Source organism: Ahaetulla prasina, chromosome 11 (genome assembly GCF_028640845.1).
Source record: "Ahaetulla prasina isolate Xishuangbanna chromosome 11, ASM2864084v1, whole genome shotgun sequence".
NCBI lineage: Eukaryota > Metazoa > Chordata > Lepidosauria > Squamata > Colubridae > Ahaetulla > Ahaetulla prasina.
The window spans coordinates 25,733,147-25,754,758 of NC_080549.1; the positions used below are offsets into that span (position 1 = coordinate 25,733,147).

The 21,612-nt window shown below is 43.2% G+C and overlaps 1 protein-coding gene across 6 annotated transcripts in view; it reads left to right on the plus strand.

Annotated features, from left to right (window-relative positions):
* Positions 1 to 2,497: 2,497 nt before the first annotated feature.
* EDA (ectodysplasin A) overlaps positions 2,498 to 21,612 on the plus strand; it is a 76,049-nt gene continuing 56,934 nt past the window's right edge. For 3 of the 6 annotated variants that reach the window (XM_058196983.1, XM_058196982.1, XM_058196984.1), the window contains exon 1: positions 2,498 to 2,968. In XM_058196983.1, the coding sequence (XP_058052966.1) occupies positions 2,597 to 2,968 (372 nt within the window). In that variant the 5' untranslated portion in view covers positions 2,498 to 2,596. The remainder of the gene's footprint in view (positions 2,969 to 21,612) is intronic. The other 3 variants (XM_058196978.1, XM_058196979.1, XM_058196981.1) reach the window with 1 other exon arrangement.

Consider the following 21,612-nt stretch of genomic DNA (forward strand, 5'->3'; position numbering starts at 1 on the left):
AATAAGAGGAGGAATTCTTATTTGGTTCAATGTTTTTGAAGTTTTGGGGTTTGTGCAACATGGGCTTTGTGTTTCTAAAAAGGTTTGGGCGATTTCCATTGTGAAGTATCCTGTCTTGAATGAGTTTTCTGCCTGCTTGTAAATGGAGCCGAACTTCCGGCTTCCACTTTATATTATCTGTAAGCACCGGTAGCTGTTTTCTGCTTACAAAGTTTCATTTATGCAGCTGGCAGGAATGTGGAATTCCAGGCAGGTTCCTTGCTAGCAGCTTGATTATTCCTTAATTATTTGGGATATTTTAGAATAGAATAGAATAGAATTTTATTGGCCAAGTGTGATTGGACACACAAGGAATTTGTCTTGGTGCATATGCTCTCAGTGTACATAAAAGAACAGATACCTTCATCAAGGTACAACATTTACAACACAATTGATGGTCAGTATATCAATATACTTATACTTTATATCAATAAAATCCCAAAGAGGGGGGAGTTTGATTCCTTCCCAGAACAGATTAGTGGGGTGGGGAGGAAATGGGGATTTGGAAGTAACCTTCCCCTGGAGTGGGGAGGGAATGGGGATTTTAGGCTTGCTGTCAAACATCAGCCATACTACTAATGATTGTTTTGAACAATATGCAGGTTGTATTACATGAATGGCTATTTTATATGTGAAATTATGACTGAAACCTATATAGGTTCACACTGTCAGGAAGTTTGTCCTTAGTTTTAGGTTGCTTCTCTTTTTGTTGAGTTTCCATCCATTGCTTCTTGTTTTGCCTTCTGGTGCTTTGGAAAATACTTCCTCGCCCCCCTTCTTTCTAGCAGCCTCTTAAAAGCCTGTTGCCTATCACACTCTTGGGCAAAGCATGTGAGCCATTTCCTCCTTTCAGTGGTCCATGAAAGTGCATCTATAGCAGAGGTCTCTAACCTTGGCCACTTTAGGACTTTAAGATAGCAAAGCTGGCTGAGGAATTCTGGGAGTTGAAGTCCATAAGTCTTAAAATGGCCAAGTTTGGAGACCCCTGATCTATAGTATGTAGATAATAAAGTTGAAAAAAGGTGAACAACATTTTTGCAGAACTATAGATATGTTGAGGCTGGGTGTGACAAGGAATGGCTGGGAGGGGAGGGGCCAGGCGAGGTACCCCTTGACATGAGAGACATTGTGTTGGCCACGCCTACCCAGTCATATGGCCATCAAGCCACACCCACGGTCACATGACCATCAAGCCACGCCCACAAAATAAGCCACGCCCACAGAACCGGTAGTAAAAAAATTTAGAACCCACCCCTGATCAATTTCCACCTGTCTCATCAAACAGGTGATTTCTGATGGCAGAGCACAATGTAGTAGAAATTCAGAAGCCCTAATTTGTGATTGTGTACTCCTGCACCGTGTTTTCAGGGGCTTCTTAAAGGCTGGGTTGAAAACTAAAAGAAGGGGAATTTGTTTGCCCGGGGGTGTGTGGGGGAAATGGAAGTCAATCTTGACTCCTGGCAACTGCCTGGAAAATTTGGTGCAATTTTCTAGGCAACCTTTTCAGAAGGGGCTTGCCCCGATCCCCCTGGGGCTGAGAGAGAAGATCTGGCCCAAGGATGGAAGGAGCCACTGGAACTCACTGCCCCTTGATCTGGACTGGGGTTTTCAACCAATACCACTGGACAGAGGAAACTGTTACCTTTACCTTGAATGGTGAACTATATTTATATACTATACACAACAGGTGGTCTTGGACTTACAACAATTCAACAATCAAGGGGAGGGGGTTGGGAGATGAAAAGCTTTGGATGTGGTTATTTGGATTGGAAGGGAAAATTTTATTCTATGTTTGGTTTATGTATAACAATACCTTGTGATTGACCCGGGAAGCGGGGAGGAGGGGGAGGAGGGGGAGGAGGGGTTTGGGAGGAGGGGGAAAGGGAAAAAGTTTTTGTTTTTTAAAACTCTTTCAATAAAAAAAAACAAAAAAAAACAATTCAACAATCACACCTGGCCAATAAATTCTATTCTATTCTATTTGTTAAGTCAATTTTTTCCGTGTTGGAAGGGACCTTGTAGGTCATCTAGTCCAATCACTGCAGTTGATGGTATTTAGTAAGTGCACTTACATTGCAGTTAGTAACATAGTTTTTAAGTGACTCTGACTTCCTCATTGATTTTGCTTGTCAGAAGTTTATAGGAGGTCGGGACACTGCAACCCTCATAAATGTGAGTCAGTTGGCAAGGTCTCTGAATTTTGATCAATGCCCAGGGCGATGCCGCCAGGGTCCTAAGTGTGAAAAGCGGTCGTAAGTCACTTTTTGCAGTGCCCTGGTCACTTGGAGCGCTCACTGAACAAACTGCTGTAAGTCGAGGACCTTCGCGTGCTGGAGCGGCGGAAACGGGGGCCCGGGCGGCCCCAGCCGGCAGGAGGGGCGAGGGGAGGCGGGCGGGCGGGCCGGCGCGCAGCAGAGGCGGTTCCCTCGCCGTCCCCACCTCCGGCCCTCCCTCCCCCGGGCGGGGACTCTTCCAGCGGCGGCAGCGGGAGCAGCAGCAGCAGCAGCGGCGTGGGCGCGGGGCGATGGGGCGGCCGCAGTAGGGCCGGGCCGGCGCGATGGGTTCGGAGCGCGGGGCGCCGCTGCGGCTTCCCCGGGAAGGGCGGCCTCTGGAGGCGGAGCGGGCCGGCGGGAGCTGCGCTTGCGGGCGGCGGGGCTCGGGCGCGTGGCGGGCGGTGGCCGGCTTCTTGGCGCTCTCGCTGGCGCTGCACCTCCTGACGCTCGGCTGCTACCTGGAGCTGCGCTCCGAACTGCGCCGAGAGCGGACGGCGCCCCAGGCCGGCTGGCAGCCCGGCGGTACCGCCAGAGCCCCGCCGGCCCACGCGGTCCCCCGGCCCGCCCGGGACCTCGCGCCTGCCGGACGGCACCAGCACCAGCACCAGCACCAGCACCAGCACACGCCGGGCAGTGGCAGCGGCAGCCTGCGGCAGGTGAGGGCGCAGCGGGCGAGGGCTGGGCGCAGGGGCCGGAGCCGGGGCTGCGCGGCGGAGGGAGGTCGGGAAGCGCCTCCCGGCCGAGGATGCTCGGGGTGACAGCTGGGCAAAGGCGCCGCTCTCCGGGCGCGCCAAGGACGAGCCGCTCCGGCGGAAGGCGGGCGACCCTCGGGAGGCGCGGCCGGAGCGTGGCGGCGTCCCCTGCGGCCTTCCGCCCGCCTCTGCTCAGCCCGCTTCCCCTCGGCGGCAGGTCCGGGCCGGCTGAGTCGCGGGCGGGCTGCGCTGGGCGGGGGGAAGCCGGAATCGGAGGGAGGTTCTCGGCAACTGGTTGTGAATGGACGAGTGATGGTTGTTCTGGGTCCGGAATCCTTTTTTCTTCTGCAAGCAGAAAACTTCGTATTGTTGGCATTGCGGGTCAAAAGTGAATGTCGGTAGGAGGAAGAAATGAGCCTCGCTCCACTCTGGGCTCCTGACTTAGTTGGCGCCTTTGGACTGCAAAGTAGCCAGATGGGCAGAGACCCCCCCCCCCAAGTACCAAAGTAACCGAAGCCAGCACCAACCAAGCTTAGCATGTGGTGCAAAGCCTGCAAGTGCTGGGAGGGTTATTTTGAGGTGTGTGTTTGTAAATTGCTTGTAGTTTTAGAACCTTATAATGCCTGCTTTGAAGAGTTTGCAATAAATAAAAATAAATATGTGATGCAATGATGCATCATTCTGGACATGTGGGCCGGCCAGCAAGTCTGGCAACTAGGCCAAACAAAGGTAAATAACCCGGGTCCTTGTGGAGCCCAGCGACTACAGATTGCACTCTCCTGTTCCTCCAGCACCAGGCAGAGGCACCATGGAGCCCCACAGAGCTGGGGAAGGGGGAATCATCCATTGGCAAGCTTTCCATTTGACTATAGGCCTTGGTGATAAATATCCTGGTGCAAGTTATTTGAAGAGTACTTAATGATCAGTGCACAGGCAGAGTAGCTCCCTCCTGCAGGATTAGCACACTAGGTGCAAATTCCATGAAGTTCAGCTTCTCCAGGGAAGCTCCACCTAGCGCACATTAGTAATAGCAAAAGCAGACTTGTATACCACTCCATAGCACTCTCTGAGTAGTTTACAAATGTCTATATACATTGGTTATATATACAATATACTGGTTTACAGTATATTGCCCCCCATAATCTGGGTCCTCATTTTACTGGAAGGATGGAAGGCTGAGTCAACCTGGAGCCTACCAGGATCAAACTCCTGGCTATGGGCAGAGTCAGCCTGCAATGCTGCAGTCAAACCACTGTGCCACCAGCATGCTTTCCATTTAACCACAGTCCTCGGTCCAATATTGCTCTCATAATGGCTCAGCCCCCAGCAGCTCTGGCTAACATGGCCTGTGGTGAGGGATGCTGGGAGTTGTAGTTCAACCAGTATTTTTCATTATGGTCATTGCTGCTGTATATGGATGCCTGTCTGATTTGGTTGTGCATCCAACGATTGTGCCAGTGCTTAGGAGTGGGTGGCCGTTAGCTGGTCGGGGGGGATATTAGGGTTTGACACGTATGGCACGTGCTCTGTGGTTCACCTTCCAGTGTGAAGCTCTGGGCAGTGCGGATGATGGCCAAGATGCCCACAACCCTGCCAGCCCTAGTTTTGACCTGCGGCTTTCGTGGCAGCCATCTCGCTACCACAACGAGGGGTCCCTCCGAGGACAAGTCATTAACCCCCCTGACATGTTCATCGGCTGGAATGCCTGTCTATGTGTGGTGACATGTTTCTCATCGGAACCCCCAGACTACCATTCCCTTATGCTGATAGGAACCTTTGTATCCCGAGGTAGCACATGTCGGAGTGAGTTCACCTGTGGGATTTCCTGCACTGCATGAGTCAGGCACACACTTCTGACAAGCAAAATCACTTAACAACCATGCTACTAACTTAACAACTGCAGGGATTCACTTAACAAATGCACACGCAAAGCACGTGCGCAAAGCGAACCGGTGGTAACACCGGTTGGAACCCACCACTGCTCCAAGCTCCCTTCCAGTTCTGTTTTTCTATGCTCTCTCTATACCAGTTTGATTTAATTACTGATTTTCCTGTCAGAGTCTTTGCACAGATTCGTTTTGTGTCAATTATGGATCTTTCCTGGATCAGGAGCTCCTTCAGTCGAACACTCACGTCCTCCTCGCTTTCTGTTTGAAATACAGCAAGGAAGTTCACTTGGGGCTAATTCAGAAAGTAGCGGTTGTAGCTGTTTCTTGGTTCACCCCTGTGACATATTTCTACTTTGTTAGCTGCACAAGTTGCCAGTTGGTTTCTGGGCTGCATTCATGGGATACATTGTCATCTCTAAAGTCTACAGGGCTTAGGACCATTTTCCTCTGTTGTTTCTGCCTGTCCTATCTGGATGACTCCTAGTCCCATCAGCAAAGCACTGTCAAGGGGTGGGGGGGTGGGGGGTGTTTCTCCTCTGGAAGAGGCCTCCCCTTCTAAGTCTTCCCCTGATCCTGCAGTGTGTTTTTGTAAAGCCTTAGAAATCTGCCTGTTGCAGCTGGCCTGGCAGGAGTTCCTCTCCTGAAATCTGTTTGTGAGTTTTGCAACGGAGTTTACAGTTTTCCTGATTTGTTTTTCCCCTGTGTGAACTGTTTTATTGTTCCTGGGTTTTTCCCCCCTTTTTTCCCTCTAATTGTGTAAGCCACATAGAGATGCAAATTGCAATTGAGGTGATCTGAAATACTTATACATACAGTTGTCATGTAAAGCGAGGAAGCATTTGTGTACCTCTGCTACTGGGAGAGTCACACAGCTAAATAGAAGATTCTTTTTGCATTATACATATCCATTTTAGACCAAACTAAAGGGTGTACCTTATATGCTTGGATGGATAGCTTGGCTGAATAGATCCATTTCATTTGCTAGGAGAGATTTATGGCTTTAATAGCCAGTTTGATCATGCGTCCGTCCATCGTCCTCACCTTTTGCAAAGGGTGCTGCCAAACACTTAGAAAGAAATACTCTTTGAGGCCAGTGTGATCAGAGTTGTCTGTGGGATGAATTAAGCAGCCTTAACTTGAGCAAAAAGCCCAACATTTTATTTTTTATAGATTTACGATCTCTGTGCTTCTCTAGTGAGAGAACAAAATGTTGATGCTTTTAAGCACAGCACCTTCAAAGTCTGGTTAATTTCTATGAATAAAGGTTGTTTATTTTCCTGGCTATTCTAGTAGTAGTATTCCAGTACTAATTCTCACCTGAGCAATAGAGAAAAGGGATTGTTTTTCCCTTTCTTTCTTTTTTGTTTTATTTTTCATGCATGGAAAATTGTTCCTAGGTTTCCTGTAAGATTTAACACAGATAAATTCTATATTCTCCCCTTATTTAACCTGAGTACATATTAAGTAAAGTTGGATTGAAGGCAGGCTGAGTGCAGTTTTGACACTGGAGGGAAAATATCAATAGCCTATACTGTGCTAAGGACCCTGTTGAAAGGTCCTGAGATTTAAATTCTTAAATTTTGGTTATTCGAAATAACCAAAAATGCAAAGGATCTGAAAGATCTAGTAATAAAAGTCAAGCTGCACAGTGATAAAATGGGGCTAAAATTAAATATAAAGAAGACCAAAGTAGTGACCAGCCTGAGAGTTGACAGTGAAAATATCAAAGTGGAGAGTAACTTCTGCCTTTTAGGATCAGCCATCAACAGTCAAGGAACAAGGAGTCAAGAAATAGGTTGCAGACCAGCAGATAATAGAGCAGCTGTGAAACAGAATAATTGAGTCAGAAAGAGGGCTCAAGCAGGAGACTGTTCTGTTCTGGACAAATGGCTGTCCTTAAAAAACTCTAGTGATGGAGCACCCTCAACCTCCTGAAGGCAGGCGGTTCCATTGGTTAATTGTTCTCATTGTTAGGAAATTTTTCCTTAATTCTAGATTGCTTCTCTCCTTGATTAGTTTCCATCCATTGTTTCTTGTCTTGCTTTCTTGAAACCTTGGAAAAGATACCCAAATGATGTGACTGTAGTACCCAGAAAGAACAGAATTGTACAAGCCATGAAATTCCCTGTAACATTCTATTTTTAAGAAACAAGATAGGAAGAATACTGAGGCCTTCGAACTTTGGTGTTGGAGAAGACTCTTGAGAATACACTGGACAGCCGAGGAAACAAACTGGGACATTGGGAAAAAAAACCAATGAGGCACAAATGGCCAAATTATTCTACTCAATTATTCTTTGGACATGTGATGTGAAGACCCAGCTGTCTGGGGAAATGTGAAAAGGAAGATGCTGGGAAAGGTGGAAGGAAGAAAACGACAATCATAACAAGGTGGATGGATTCAGTTAGTGTGGTGATGGGGACACTGTAAGAAGATCTGAAAGACCAAGGTCGGAATATTGGCATGGAGAAAATATATGTGGTCACTAAGGGTTGACAGTGACTTGATGGCAGATTCCTCTTCAAAAAAGGAAAAAAAAACAGATCCAGGAAACTACAGACCTATCAGCCTGACCTCAATACCAGGGAAGATTCTGGAAAAGATAATCAAGCAACGAATCACCAAACAACTAGAAGCAAACAACGTAATAACCAAAAACCAACATGGGTTTGTCAAAAACAGATCATGCCAGACTAATCTTATTGCATTCTTTGACAAAGTGACAAAATTAGTGGACCAAAGGAATGCTGTCGATATAATTTACTTGGACTTCAGTAAAGCATTTGATAAAGTAGACTATAACCTGCTACTAGATAAAGTAGAAAAATGTGGGTTAGACAGCACCACCACCAGATGGATTCGTAATTGGCTGACCAACCGCACTCAACGTGTAGTCCTCAATGGAACTGCATCCACTTGGAGGGAAGTATGCAGTGGAGTACCCTAAGGCTCTGTTTTAGGCCCAGTACTATTCAACATCTTCATCAATGACTTGGACGAGGGGATAGATGGGGAACTCATCAAATTTGCAGATGACACTAAGCTGGCAGGAATAGTCAACACTCCAGAAGATAGGCTCAAGATACAGAAGGATCTTTACAGACTTGAACATTGGGCGCTATCTAACAAAATGAAATTCAACAGTGAAAAAAGTAAAGTTCTACATTTAAGCAAAAAACCCCAAAATACACAGGTAACATATACGTGCTCAATAGTAGTAACTGTGAGAGGGATCTTGGAGTCCTAGTGGACAACCATTTAGATATGAGCCAGCAGTGTGCAGCAGCTGTTAAAAAAGCCAACACAGTTCTGAGCTGCATAAACAGAGGGATAGAATCAAGATCACATGAATTGTTAATACCACTTTATAATGCCTTGGTAAGGCCACACTTGGAATATTGCATTGAGTTTTGGTCGCCACGATGTAAAAAATATGTTGAGAGTCTAGAAAGAGTGCAGAGAAGAGCAACAAAGAAGATTAGTGGACTGGAGGCTAAAATATATGGAGACTGCTTGCAGGAACTGGGTATGTCTAGTTTAATGAAAAGAAGGACTAGGGGAGACATGATAGCAGTGTTCTAATATCTCAGGGGTTGCCACAAAGAAGAGGGAGTCAAGCTATTCTCCAAAGCACCTGAGGGTAGAATAAGAAGCAATGGGTGGAAACTAATCAAGGAGAGAAGCAATTTAGAACTAAGGAGAAATTTCCTGACAGTTAGAACAATTAATAAGTGGAACAACTTGCCTGCAGAAGTTGTGAATGCTCCAACACTGGAAATTTTTAAGAAAATGTTGGATAACCATTTGCCTGAAATGGTTTAGGGTTTCCTGCCTGGGTAGGGGGTTGGACTAGAAGACCTCCAAGGTCCCTTCCAACTCTGTTGTTGTTGTTGCTGCTGCTGCTGCTGCTATTATTAATCACATTACTAAGCCTGTGGATATTTAGGGATTTGGCAACAATCCATAAATTGTTGAAAGCAAGCAGCAGAAAATACCAAGATAAGATGTACACACATTTTCCTAAGTTAAATAACTTTTCTCATTGTGCTTCTATAACTTAGGAACATTATATTCTGGTATCACAATCCACAAACTGTTTAGACGCATTGTGTGTGAACTTTGGCTTGGATAAAATTCCCATGAATGCATAAACAGCTGGAACTGATTTCTTCAACTTCATTTGATATTTTTGTGGAACAGTTGGTAATCTGTTTTTTTCCCTTCATTTTGCTTTCAATATGTATAGAATACTTTTTGAATCTCTCAACAATCTCAGCTTCTTTAGCTTTTCTGTTGCTTACCTTCAACTACAATTGTGTCTAATTAATTGATTTATATCATCAACAACCCTTACAGATATTTAATTTTTATTGCATTGTTTGCTTTTCTCTCTCTCTCTCTTTTTTTGTATTTGATTTCTTGTTTTTTCTTCTGTTTTACCAAAGAGATTTTTAAATAGCCATTTGTCTGGAATGGTAGAGAGACTCCTGCTTGAGCAGGGGGTTGGACTAGAAGACCTCCGAAGTCCCCTCCAACTCCTGCTATTCTCTATTCTGTTTCCATCTCATTGTGGAATCCTCGGTTTGTTTTTGAACTTTTGCTAGATGTTTATGTAGCACTACAGTTTCTTTTGCCATCCTCCCCTTCACCATAATTGAAACAAATGATTCTTTTAGAATCCTTTTTTTCTGTTGGTACCAGAATCATAATTGCTGTTGGGGATGGAATCTCAATTCAGTTTATTTCCAACTGTAGTACAGAATACAGAAGAACAGAGAGGGAAGGGACCTTGGAGTCCAAGGCCCTACCCAGGGCTGGAGTTCTTAACCCATCCTGGACAGATGGTGTTGAAAATCTCCAGTCACGGAGCAACCACAACTCTGGGGAGGCAAGCTGTTCCATTGATTAATTGTACTTCTTGTCAGGAAATTAGTTCCGGATTAGATCTTCTTCTGATGAGCTTCCATCATTGCTTCTTGTCCTGCCCTTTGGTGCTTTGGAGTATACTTCTCTGTATCCCACTGGAGTCCCACTTCTCTGTGGCAGCTTTTTAAGTATTACAGGATGCTTCCAGGTCTCCCCTAATCCTAAGGCTATCTCCCTTAGCTGTTCATCATGTGATTTAATCTCCATACCCCATATCATCTTTATTCCTCTTCTCTGCCTGCTTTCTAGAATCCCAGCATCTTCTTTGTATCTTGGTGACCAGAACTGGATGCCGTTTTCCAAGTGTGGCCTTCCCACACTTCACCTGTATAGGTGATGCTATCACTTCTTATTCCTCTCTTGATGCAACCTAAGAGTGGATTGGCTTTTTTTGGCAGCTGCAGCACACACGGTTAGCTCCTATTTAAGTGGTGGTCCATCAGGACAACTAGATCCCTGTCAGAGTTACTATTTTTCGAGCCAAGTACTATCGGTTTTGTACCTGTGCATTTGGTTTTCTGAAGATACTTTAGTAAAAGCATTGAGCTGATTAATAATATTAATAATAATAATAATATTTTAATTTGTATACCGCCCTTCTCCCGAAGGACTCAGGGCGGTGAACAGGCAGATAAAATATAAATACACACAATAATTTAAAAACAACCCTTAAAAAACTAATTGAAATGCCCAAAACGTTAAAAAACATACTCCCCTGTAAAATAACACAATTTTAAAAACCCATCCAATAAAAATAAAAATCAGGCTAGTCCAGCCATATGAAATAAATAGGTTTTAAGTTCGCGGCGAAAGGTCCTAAGGTCAGGTAATTGTCGAAGTCCGAGGGGAAGTTCGTTCCACAGGGTCGGAGGATGCCCCTCCCTCTTTCTGGCTGTGCATTTGGGATACATCTCATTAACCACAGTGGGACCCAGAATAATTCATATCTCCTTATGCTCTTAATTTCTTCATCTCACTTTCCCCCAATTTTTTGGGAGGCTTCTGGAGTATATTAAGAATAAAATTTTAATCACATTGTAAGAGAAATATGATCTTAATTTTTTGGGGGGGGGGCCTCTGGTGGCTCAGACTGGTAAGACAGTCTGTTATTAACAGCAGCTGCTTGCAATTACTGCCGGTTCTAGTCCCACCAGGCCCAAGGTTGACTCAGCCTTCCATCCTTTATAACAGGGGTGTCCAAACTTGGTCCCTTTAAGACTTTTGGACTTCAACTCCCAGAGTCCCTCAGCCAGCAAAGCTGGCTGAGGAACTCTGGGAGTTGAAGTCCAAAAGTCTTAAAGGGACCAAGTTTGGACACCCCTGCTTTATAAGGTTGGTAAAATGAGGACCCAGATTGTTGGGGGCAATAAGTTGACTTTGTATATAAATATACAAATAGAATGAAAACTATTGTTTGACATAGTGTAAGCTGCCCTGAGTCTTCGGAGAAGAGCGGGATATAAATGCAAATAAAAAAAAAAATTAATCACATTGTAAGAGAAGTATGATCTTAATTTTGATGTGAAGTGTCAACGGAGTGCTCTAGGGGTGGAATATCATAACACTAAATATACAAAAGTTCACCTGGTTCTTGGCACTCCTTTTCTGCCTTTGGGCTTTGTGGAAATAATCCAAGAAATTTTGGAATCCACACACTCTTAAACACTACAAGTTCTACTGAAATTTGGCAGCCATCGCAACTGCTAAAGAGTCTAATCTATTTTCCACAGTCTTCTATTTGAACCTGTCTAAGACACGCGACATGGCTGTGTTTTTCCAAGTGACTCAAGGTTATTTCTCCTCCTTAAAAATCTGTTAGAATACTTTCTTCTTGTGACTCTGACTTGCTCAAAAACACCGTTGTGCTCTTGGACTAAAGAACTAGAAGGCCTGATCATTGAGAATACTTAGAAGTCTCATTCCCATAGGCCTGTAATGGCAGACCCATGGCATGTGTGCCACAGGTGGCATGCAGAGCCCTCTTTGTGGGCATGCATGCTGGCCACCTGGTCTTTGGGTTTCTGGCACATCAGCTGGTCTTTGCACATGCCAGAAACCTGAAGACCAGCTGGCACACTGGAAACCCAAGGACCAGGTGGCTGGCGTGTCATGTGCCCCGGCCACCTGGTCTTCAGGTTTCCAGCACTCTGGCGCATGCACATATATTCCAGTTTGGACACTCGGTGCCGAAAAGGTTCGTCATCACTGCCATAGACCCACAGGGTTTGAAGGGACCTTGGAGGTCTTCTAGTCCAATCTCCTGCCCAAGGCAGGAGTCCTCATACCATCTCAGACAAATTGGTTGTCCTATCTTTTCTTGAAACCCTCCATGTTTTAGTTCTTGGAGATAAGCTGTTTCACGGATTAGTTCCAGGTTTTGGAAAACATGGTTTATCTGGATTAAATTCAGTCTTATTGTTGGTATACGCCTTCTCCCGAAGGACTCAGGGCGGTGAACAGGCAGATAAAATATAAATACACACAATAATTTAAAAACAACCCTTAAAAAACTAATTGAAATGCCCAAAACGTTAAAAAACATACTCCCCTGTAAAATAACACAATTTTAAAAACCCATCCAATAAAAATAAAAATCAGGCTAGTCCAGCCATATGAAATAAATAGGTTTTAAGTTCGCGGCGAAAGGTCCTAAGGTCAGGTAATTGTCGAAGTCCGAGGGGAAGTTCGTTCCACAGGGTCGGAGGATGCCCCTCCCTCTTTCTGGCTGTGCATTTGGGATACATCTCATTAACCACAGTGGGACCCAGAATAATTCATATCTCCTTATGCTCTTAATTTCTTCATCTCACTTTCCCCCAATTTTTTGGGAGGCTTCTGGAGTATATTAAGAATAAAATTTTAATCACATTGTAAGAGAAATATGATCTTAATTTTTTGGGGGGGGGGCCTCTGGTGGCTCAGACTGGTAAGACAGTCTGTTATTAACAGCAGCTGCTTGCAATTACTGCCGGTTCTAGTCCCACCAGGCCCAAGGTTGACTCAGCCTTCCATCCTTTATAACAGGGGTGTCCAAACTTGGTCCCTTTAAGACTTTTGGACTTCAACTCCCAGAGTCCCTCAGCCAGCAAAGCTGGCTGAGGAACTCTGGGAGTTGAAGTCCAAAAGTCTTAAAGGACCAAGTTTGACACCCTGCTTTATAAGGTTGGTAAAATGAGGACCCAGATTGTTGGGGGCAATAAGTTGACTTTGTATATAAATATACAAATAGAATGAAAACTATTGTTTGACATAGTGTAAGCTGCCCTGAGTCTTCGGAGAAGAGCGGGATATAAATGCAAATAAAAAAAAAAATTAATCACATTGTAAGAGAAGTATGATCTTAATTTTGATGTGAAGTGTCAACGGAGTGCTCTAGGGGTGGAATATCATAACACTAAATATACAAAAGTTCACCTGGTTCTTGGCACTCCTTTTCTGCCTTTGGGCTTTGTGGAAATAATCCAAGAAATTTTGGAATCCACACACTCTTAAACACTACAAGTTCTACTGAAATTTGGCAGCCATCGCAACTGCTAAAGAGTCTAATCTATTTTCCACAGTCTTCTATTTGAACCTGTCTAAGACACGCGACATGGCTGTGTTTTTCCAAGTGACTCAAGGTTATTTCTCCTCCTTAAAAATCTGTTAGAATACTTTCTTCTTGTGACTCTGACTTGCTCAAAAACACCGTTGTGCTCTTGGACTAAAGAACTAGAAGGCCTGATCATTGAGAATACTTAGAAGTCTCATTCCCATAGGCCTGTAATGGCAGACCCATGGCATGTGTGCCACAGGTGGCATGCAGAGCCCTCTTTGTGGGCATGCATGCTGGCCACCTGGTCTTTGGGTTTCTGGCACATCAGCTGGTCTTTGCACATGCCAGAAACCTGAAGACCAGCTGGCACACTGGAAACCCAAGGACCAGGTGGCTGGCGTGTCATGTGCCCCGGCCACCTGGTCTTCAGGTTTCCAGCACTCTGGCGCATGCACATATATTCCAGTTTGGACACTCGGTGCCGAAAAGGTTCGTCATCACTGCCATAGACCCACAGGGTTTGAAGGGACCTTGGAGGTCTTCTAGTCCAATCTCCTGCCCAAGGCAGGAGTCCTCATACCATCTCAGACAAATTGGTTGTCCTATCTTTTCTTGAAACCCTCCATGTTTTAGTTCTTGGAGATAAGCTGTTTCACGGATTAGTTCCAGGTTTTGGAAAACATGGTTTATCTGGATTAAATTCAGTCTTATTGTTGGCAAGGTTACAAGATGGAGATAACCTTAGGTATTCCAACATATGGCATCCCATAGGATTTCAGGGCGTATTGAACAAGAAACCTGCAGGTTCTCTTTAGCCGCTTTGTCAAAGAAGACAATAAGGCTTGTCTGGCAAATCTATGGTGACGTCTAGTAATTGTCTTATTCTATGATGGTCATTAATGAACTACATACTAGTAGTTCATACAAGCTAGTTAAAATATGGGTAGAATGACACCAGAATTAAGTGGATACAGATGGTTAAAAATAGTAATTAAAGAATGCTCATGACATTTGAAAGGACTGTTGAGTGGAGCCCCATAAAAATCACAACTGGATCCTTGAGTCTTCAGGGTTTTCTTTATTAATGATTGACAGTAGAGAGAATTCCTATTAAATTTGCACATGGCTCAGAATAGGACAGTGTTTTAGAAGGCAGATATCAAATTCAAAATGATCTGGAATGTTTAAAAAATGGGCTGAAACTAATAGAATTTTATTTAATAGAGAAATCCAAAATTCTTCACTGAAGAATAAAAAAAACAAATCCACAGGGATAGGATGGGGGACATGCAGATTATTAACAAAATATGTGAAATATATATTGGAATCCTTGATGCTCTCTGAGCTTGGTTGTTTTATCTAGCATCTAGCATCTAGCATCGAGCAGTAACAGAGTTCTGTCTCTTTGTCTAAGAATGCAGTAAGGTTTGTTTAGTGTGACTTTTAACAAACCCATCCTGGCTCCTAGTAAATCACCTTGTTCATTTGTAGGTGCTCACATTTCTGTTGCTTGATTATCCTTTCCAGGATTTTTCCAAGTATTGATGTCAAGCTGTAATTTCCTGGATCCACTTTTTCTCCCCTTTTTGAAGACAAATGACATCGGTTGTTTTTCCAGTCCTCTGGCGGTTCCCCTGTGATCCAGAAGCTCTGAAAAGTTTTGTTCAGTGGTTCCAAGATCATGCCAGCCAGCTCCTACAATACCCTGGGATGGAAACTTTCTGGCCTTGGAGATTTGAACCCGTCCAAAGGAGCTAGCTGTTCTCTTACCAAATTCTTGCTTATCTTGACCTGCATTTCTGTTCTGTCCCCCATCATGTTGAGCTATTTTTTCCTTTTGTGATTACAGATGCACAGAAGGAATTAAGCAAATTGCTTTCTTCCTGCTGCCCACCAGCTTCTTCTCATATTCTACCATTAGTTATGCCCTTCTTTCACTTCTTTATATTTGTCATTTTTGTCCCTCAATTTGTCAGAGAGCTCTTTGGGTAATGCTGGTCTTGTGTGATGTATTTTGTTTTTGTTTATCTGTGGTATTGTTTTTCCTTTGGCCTTTATTCTTTATTAACTCAGTTTTCAGAGATTCCAAGTATCCTCAACTGTTTTTCCTTCTAGGATTTCTATCCTTGGAATCGTTCTTAATATCTTAGTTTGTTGAAGTCTGCTCTCTTAAACTCTGAAACACAAATCTCACTTTGCTCAGTTATCTGTGGCTGCATTATGGCAAATTCTAGCATGACATGGTCACTCTCCCCCAAAGTTCTGCAACTTCCACTCCCATTTCATCCCTGTTAGTAACAATGAAGTCCAGCATAGCTGCCCCTCTAGTTCCTTCCTCCACTGTTTGGATGATGAAGTTGCCAGCTGGGCACATCAGGAGCCTGTTTGATCTCCCACTCCTTGCAGAATTTGTTTCCCAATTGATGTCACAGTAGTGCTGCATTTCTTGTGCACCTCAGCTAACCAATTAGCAAAAATTCTGCTAATTTCTTCTGTTTGGTTGTGTGGCCTGTAGTAGACAGCAATGTCATTTCTTTTTCCTCAAATATTCACCCAAATACTTTCAAGATGTTGTGTATTTCTGTAGAGATATAGTAGTTCAATGCAACTCCTCCTCCTTTTTTGCTGGGTCTGCTTGTTGTTGTTTTTTAACAAATTACATCCTTCTAGGAATATATTCCAATCATGGGTTCCATCCAGTGGTGGGATTCAAGTAATTTAACAACCGGTTCCCTGCCCTAATGATTTCTTCCAACAACCAGTTCACCAAATTGCTCAGAAAGTTAACAACCGGCTCTCCCGAAGTGGTGCGAACTGGCTGAATCCCACCACTGGTTCCATCCCACCAAATTTCAGTAATATCATATCTGCCCTCATGTCCCAGGACCTCAGGTTCTCCCTGTTTATTCCCCATGTTTTGAGCATTAGTGTATAGGTGTCAGCTGCCACCTTATCTTGCTTCACTGCGGTGACAGACTGGGGAGGGGGGGATGAAGGGAGGAATGCTTGGGAAAATGAGAGTAGATACTGAACCTCCTGGAGACACTGCCTCAAGGTCACCCAGCGGGAAGGAGGGAGCCACATACCAACCTGCGATTGGACTGACCATTATGAAAACATCTTGCCTGAACCTGATTGGTTACACTGGGATAGGCAATGAGAGGCAGTTAAGGGGGGAAAAGTAGAACTTAGGGATTTTGGTGCACGATTTTCAGTTCCGACTTTGCACTACTGCAATACGCTTGATCTCTGATAAACTATACCTTTCTTAACAAATGGAGCCAAGGATTGTTTCTACTTAGAGGTGTAAGTTGTGGCAGGTCAGACATTAGGCATCTGAGTCCTTTATGGCTGACTCTGCACTTGCTTCCTGCCTCTCCTGTTACATGCCTGAGTGCCCCTTCTCACCACTTACTTCCTCGTCTGATTTACTGTCTAAGAATCATCCGAAAATTTGGATTTTTCCATTTGTTCTTGTTCATTTCAGGCCACTGTTCAAATCTGTCTAGATCTTTTTGGATCTTTTCTTTTTCTTCAGAGGTATGAGCCAGTTCTCCTAATTTTGTATCATTTGCAGATTGGATAATTGTCCCCCTTAGCATCATTATTCAAGTAAGTGATAACTATCAAACAAGCCAGTGGAGCTCTGTGACCCTTCACATGCTACCTTTGGCCAAACTGACACGGAGCTACTCATTACAGTCTTTATTCAACTAATTAGGAATCCATCTACCTTACATTTTACCTTTTTACCAATAATGGTACTATGAGAATATTTGTGGGATGTTTTCCTGAGGTCAAGGTGTAACTTTGTCCATGGCATTCTTCCAATCTAGTAAATCTTTCAAAAAGGAGAAGTTCGTTTGCAATGATTAGTGTGCTTAAAGCCTATGGTAGCTCCTGCTAATTGTAGCATGGCAACCCATGCGCTCAAAAGCAGCTTCTTGGTCATCTGTTTGAAGACTTTGCCCAATATAGGCATCAAGATGAAAGTCCTGTAATTTCTTCTTTCCCCCTTTTTGAAGATAGGGACAATAGCAATAGCACTTAGACTTATATACCACTACACAGTGTGTTACAGCCCTCTCTAAGTGGTTTACAGAGTCAGCCTATTGCCCCTAACAATCTGACTCGGAACGATGGAATGCTGAGTCAACCTTGAGCCAGTCAGGATCGAACTGCTGAATTGGCAGAGTTATCCTGCAATACTGCTTTCTAACCGCTGCACTTTTGGTCTTCTGGGACCTTGGCAGGTCTCCGAGGATTTTTTGATATTATAGGCCATGGTTCTGCTTTTGTTCCTCTTCATTGCCACTAATTCCTTGATTCCTCCAATTCTTCTGGCTCTGACTTAAATTAATTGAAAATAATTGGGTTTTTTTAAACCATCTCCTGAGCTGGAGCTCCCTCCTTCCTCAAGTGGCTGAATAATAATCAACTAGGGACAGGCACAAAATACAGAAAGGGCTGTTGGAAGATATCCATCTGGTTCAGTTTCAAGTGGGGAGAAAGACACTGGAAACCTGGAAGCTGATTGGAAAGATGGTTTACTAGAATAGGATAGAATTTTTTATTTTAATTGGCCAAGTGTGGTTGGACACACAAGGAATTTGTCTTGGTGCATATGCCTCAGTGTACATAAAAGAAAAAGAAAAAGAAACCTTCATCAAAGGTACAACATTTACAACACAAATGATGGTCATAGGTTGCAATTTAACCCTTAATGATAGCAACAAAAAGTTACAGTCATACAGTCATAAGTGGAAAGAGATTGGTGATGAAAACGATGAGAAGATTAATAGTAGTGTAGATTTAGTAAATAGTTTGACAGTGTTGAGGGAATTATTTGTTTAGCAGAGTGATGGCCTTCAGGAAAAAACTGTTCTTGTGTCTAGTTGTTCTGGTGTGCAGTGCTCTATAGCGTCGTTTTGAGGATAGGAGTTGAAACAGTTTATGTCCAGGATGGAGGGATCTGTAAATATTTTCACGGCCCTCTTCTTGATTCGTGCAGTATACAGGTCCTCAATAGAAGACAGGTTGGTAGCAATTATTTTTTATTCAGTTGAATGAAGCAGAACCATCAAGCATATGGTCCTGGTGCAGCTGACCACATGGAGTTGAGAGTGAGGGTTATTTATACCCTCTCTTGGGCCTTGCCCTTGAGCTTCCTGTTCCTGTGGCAAGAGCATGTATTCTATTGGTTGCTGTCAGACTCCCATGGGGCTATGCAGGGGTCATAGCTGAGGTTGCCTGAGCTCCTAGTTTGGTTGACCCTTGGAAGGTGATGATGTAATGAAGAGGCTTCTGTTCTGAAAGGGGGAAATTCCTATTGTATCTTAATGGCTTTGTCCTGGTTTGGATCTTGAGTGAGGGCTAATCCTATCACCCTGAGGCTGAAGGTCTTTTGTCTTGTAGATCGGCTGGCCCAGTCCTGCTGGGGCTATTAAGAAAAGTGGGGGCTGCTTTCCAAGAGCATGTTTCTCTTCTAGGGAAGTATAATATTCTGCCTTTTTAATATTTTTCAAAATATTTCCTTCTTTTAGGAGAGGGGTGGATGCTAATTTTCTACAGGGTTAAGGGGCTCTGCATTCTTGCTGTTTCCTGCTGCCAATTCATACTTTTCTCCTAGCAACAGACCCACACTCTCTCTGCCTTTGTTTCCAATGTACCAGAAAATCCATTTTTTCTGCTGCTTTGTTTTAGACATTTCAACAAGTCTCAACTCATTCTGAGCTTCAGCCTTCCTGACATAACTGTAGATTTTCTGCTGGCTGTTCTGTGTCTTTAGTATCTAAAATTGCAGGGTTTTCAATTCTTTTCTGGATGTTTTTTCCTTTGGGAAAGAACGTCTGTTCTACCATTGATGACCATGGAGATGTGACAACAATTGTAACTGTGGAAAATGGTCACGAATCACTTTTTCGGTGCTGTTATATTGTTGAACGGTCACTAAATGAATTGCTGTAAGTTGAGAAGTATCTGTAGCCATTCTTCAGGCAGCTCTTATTGTCTGAAGCTGGTTTAGAGATTGGACCTTCTGATTCAGAAGACACTTTCCCCAGGTCTCCTGATGTCCATGGAGATTCTCCGTCCTCCAGGTCCTGGTTGTCCCAAAGATGCTTTTTCACGAGGCAACTGGACTTTCTGGTTTTTCTTTGAAGATGTTTTGGTACTCATTGAAAAAGCTTCTTCAGCTTCAGAACTAAAGAAGCTTCTTGGATGAGAAGCAAAACGTGCATAAGTGCACAAAAGTGCCTACCGTTCCTGTCCTATTGTTCCCTTCATCATATCAAATTGATATAGTTGATGCATATTTTTATACATATATGTATATTTTCTTCAACATATGTTGTTTTATCTATGACAATTGTTTGTGTATACTGTTGTGACAAAAAGAAATTAAAAAAAAAAGCCAAAAAGTCTAGTTGCCTCGTGAAAAAGCACCTTTGAAATCCACATCTCCTGCTTACTTTCTCTTAGTGACCCAGAAATCATAACTTAAATCCTTGCATTGAGGAAGGGGCTCCTCTGTAGGATATTTCTGGATTAGGTAGTAATAGAGCAGACTTCCAATCTGCTTAGATATTTTTTTTTTTGCTGTTGCTGATATATTTTCCCTATTGCTTGCTTATAATCACAAAAAAATATTGGCTTGATCTTGTGCACACCTGTGAATTTGCATCCTCTGCCAACAATTTGTTCAATCCAAATGTTGCCTTTTGAAAATGTAGACAGTTTGTGCCATAGGCATTAATGTCTTGAGCAAGGAGTTTCTCTGAGTTTGCATCTCTCTTTGGTGTGATGGAAATGAGCCTTTGTTTTATCCTGCCAGGTGAACTGTTCCACTCTCAAGTGTTTACATCAACAGCCAACTATACTTGCTGAAGTCAACTTATTGGAAGGGGTTCTTCACCCCAGGGCAAGTTTTTGTCCAAACTGGTCATAATAAGAACTGGTGTCTCTGCTTCCTTTTTTCTTGATTTTTTTAAAGAGTATAAACCTTAGTAAGGGTAGTCCTTGGCTTACGACCATTAGGGAGCCCAAAATTAATGTTGCTAAGTGAGTTTTGCCCCATTTTATGACTTTTGTTGCCACATTTGTTAAGTGAATCACTGCAGTTGTTAAGTTAGTAACATGGCTGTTAAGTGAATCTGGTTTTCTCCCATTGACTTTGCTGGTCAGAAGGTCACAAAAGGGGATCACGTGACCCACGGAACACTGCGACCGTCGTTAATAAGAACCAGTTGCCAAGCATCTGAATATAAATCATATGATCTTCGAGATGCTGCGATAGTCATAAGTGTGAAAAACTCACTTTTTTCAGAATGTTGTAACTTTGAACTGTCACTAAATGAACTGGTGTAAATCAAGGATTACCTGTATGCATATCACTGGATTAAGCTGACATTGACTGAGTTCATACAACACTTTAAACTATACATCAACTTTAAAAAAAACCATTTTGTGTGGATTCTTCAAGGTTGAACCAAAATAAAACAACTATATTGTCATATTCCAGCATAAAAACAAATCCAGCGCAATGTACAAATAATATCATTAACATGCTATTAATAAAAAAAGCAAAGTTATAGGAGGTGCAAGTAAACTGAGCTGCAGGAGGCCATTGGAGGGGGTATCTTGCCCCCATCTTCAAATCTACACAGGATAGTTGGTGAAAATGACCACTAAATAAGTCAGAAAAAGACGCGATTGCTTCATGCAGATTCAAAATTCAGCCATGACTTGCTGTTGATACAGTCTGCACAAACTGTGGCTCACATTGCTATAAAACATGAGCCAGCTTTGCCACATGCTTTCTGAAAAAAGTGTGTGGGTGTGTGTGGGGAACTTCGTGCATTGCTCAACCCTGATAAACCTGTGTCTACTGTACGTCATCTTAAAATAAAACCTAGTTGTAATTTGATGCACCATTCCTTGGCACTGCTTATGAATGGCAGGAATGATGCAAAGTTGGTTTTTAGTGCTCTTTGAGGTTTGGTTGAAAAACCTTGCTGAAACCACAAGAAAGCTATCGGGTGCATAACTGAACAGCTGGAACAAATTTGTTAAAACTGTTATTAGGAAAACCGCTTTTTAAGCAATAAATCACTCATCCTTCATTATTCTTCAGTCTCCCATGGACTATGACGGGCTCTAAAATTATCAGCAATTGCAAATAAACTTCTGAATTTGCATGATTATATTACCAGTGGCTAAGATACTAAGCAATTTGAGCTATTAAGCTGTAATGCCAATGT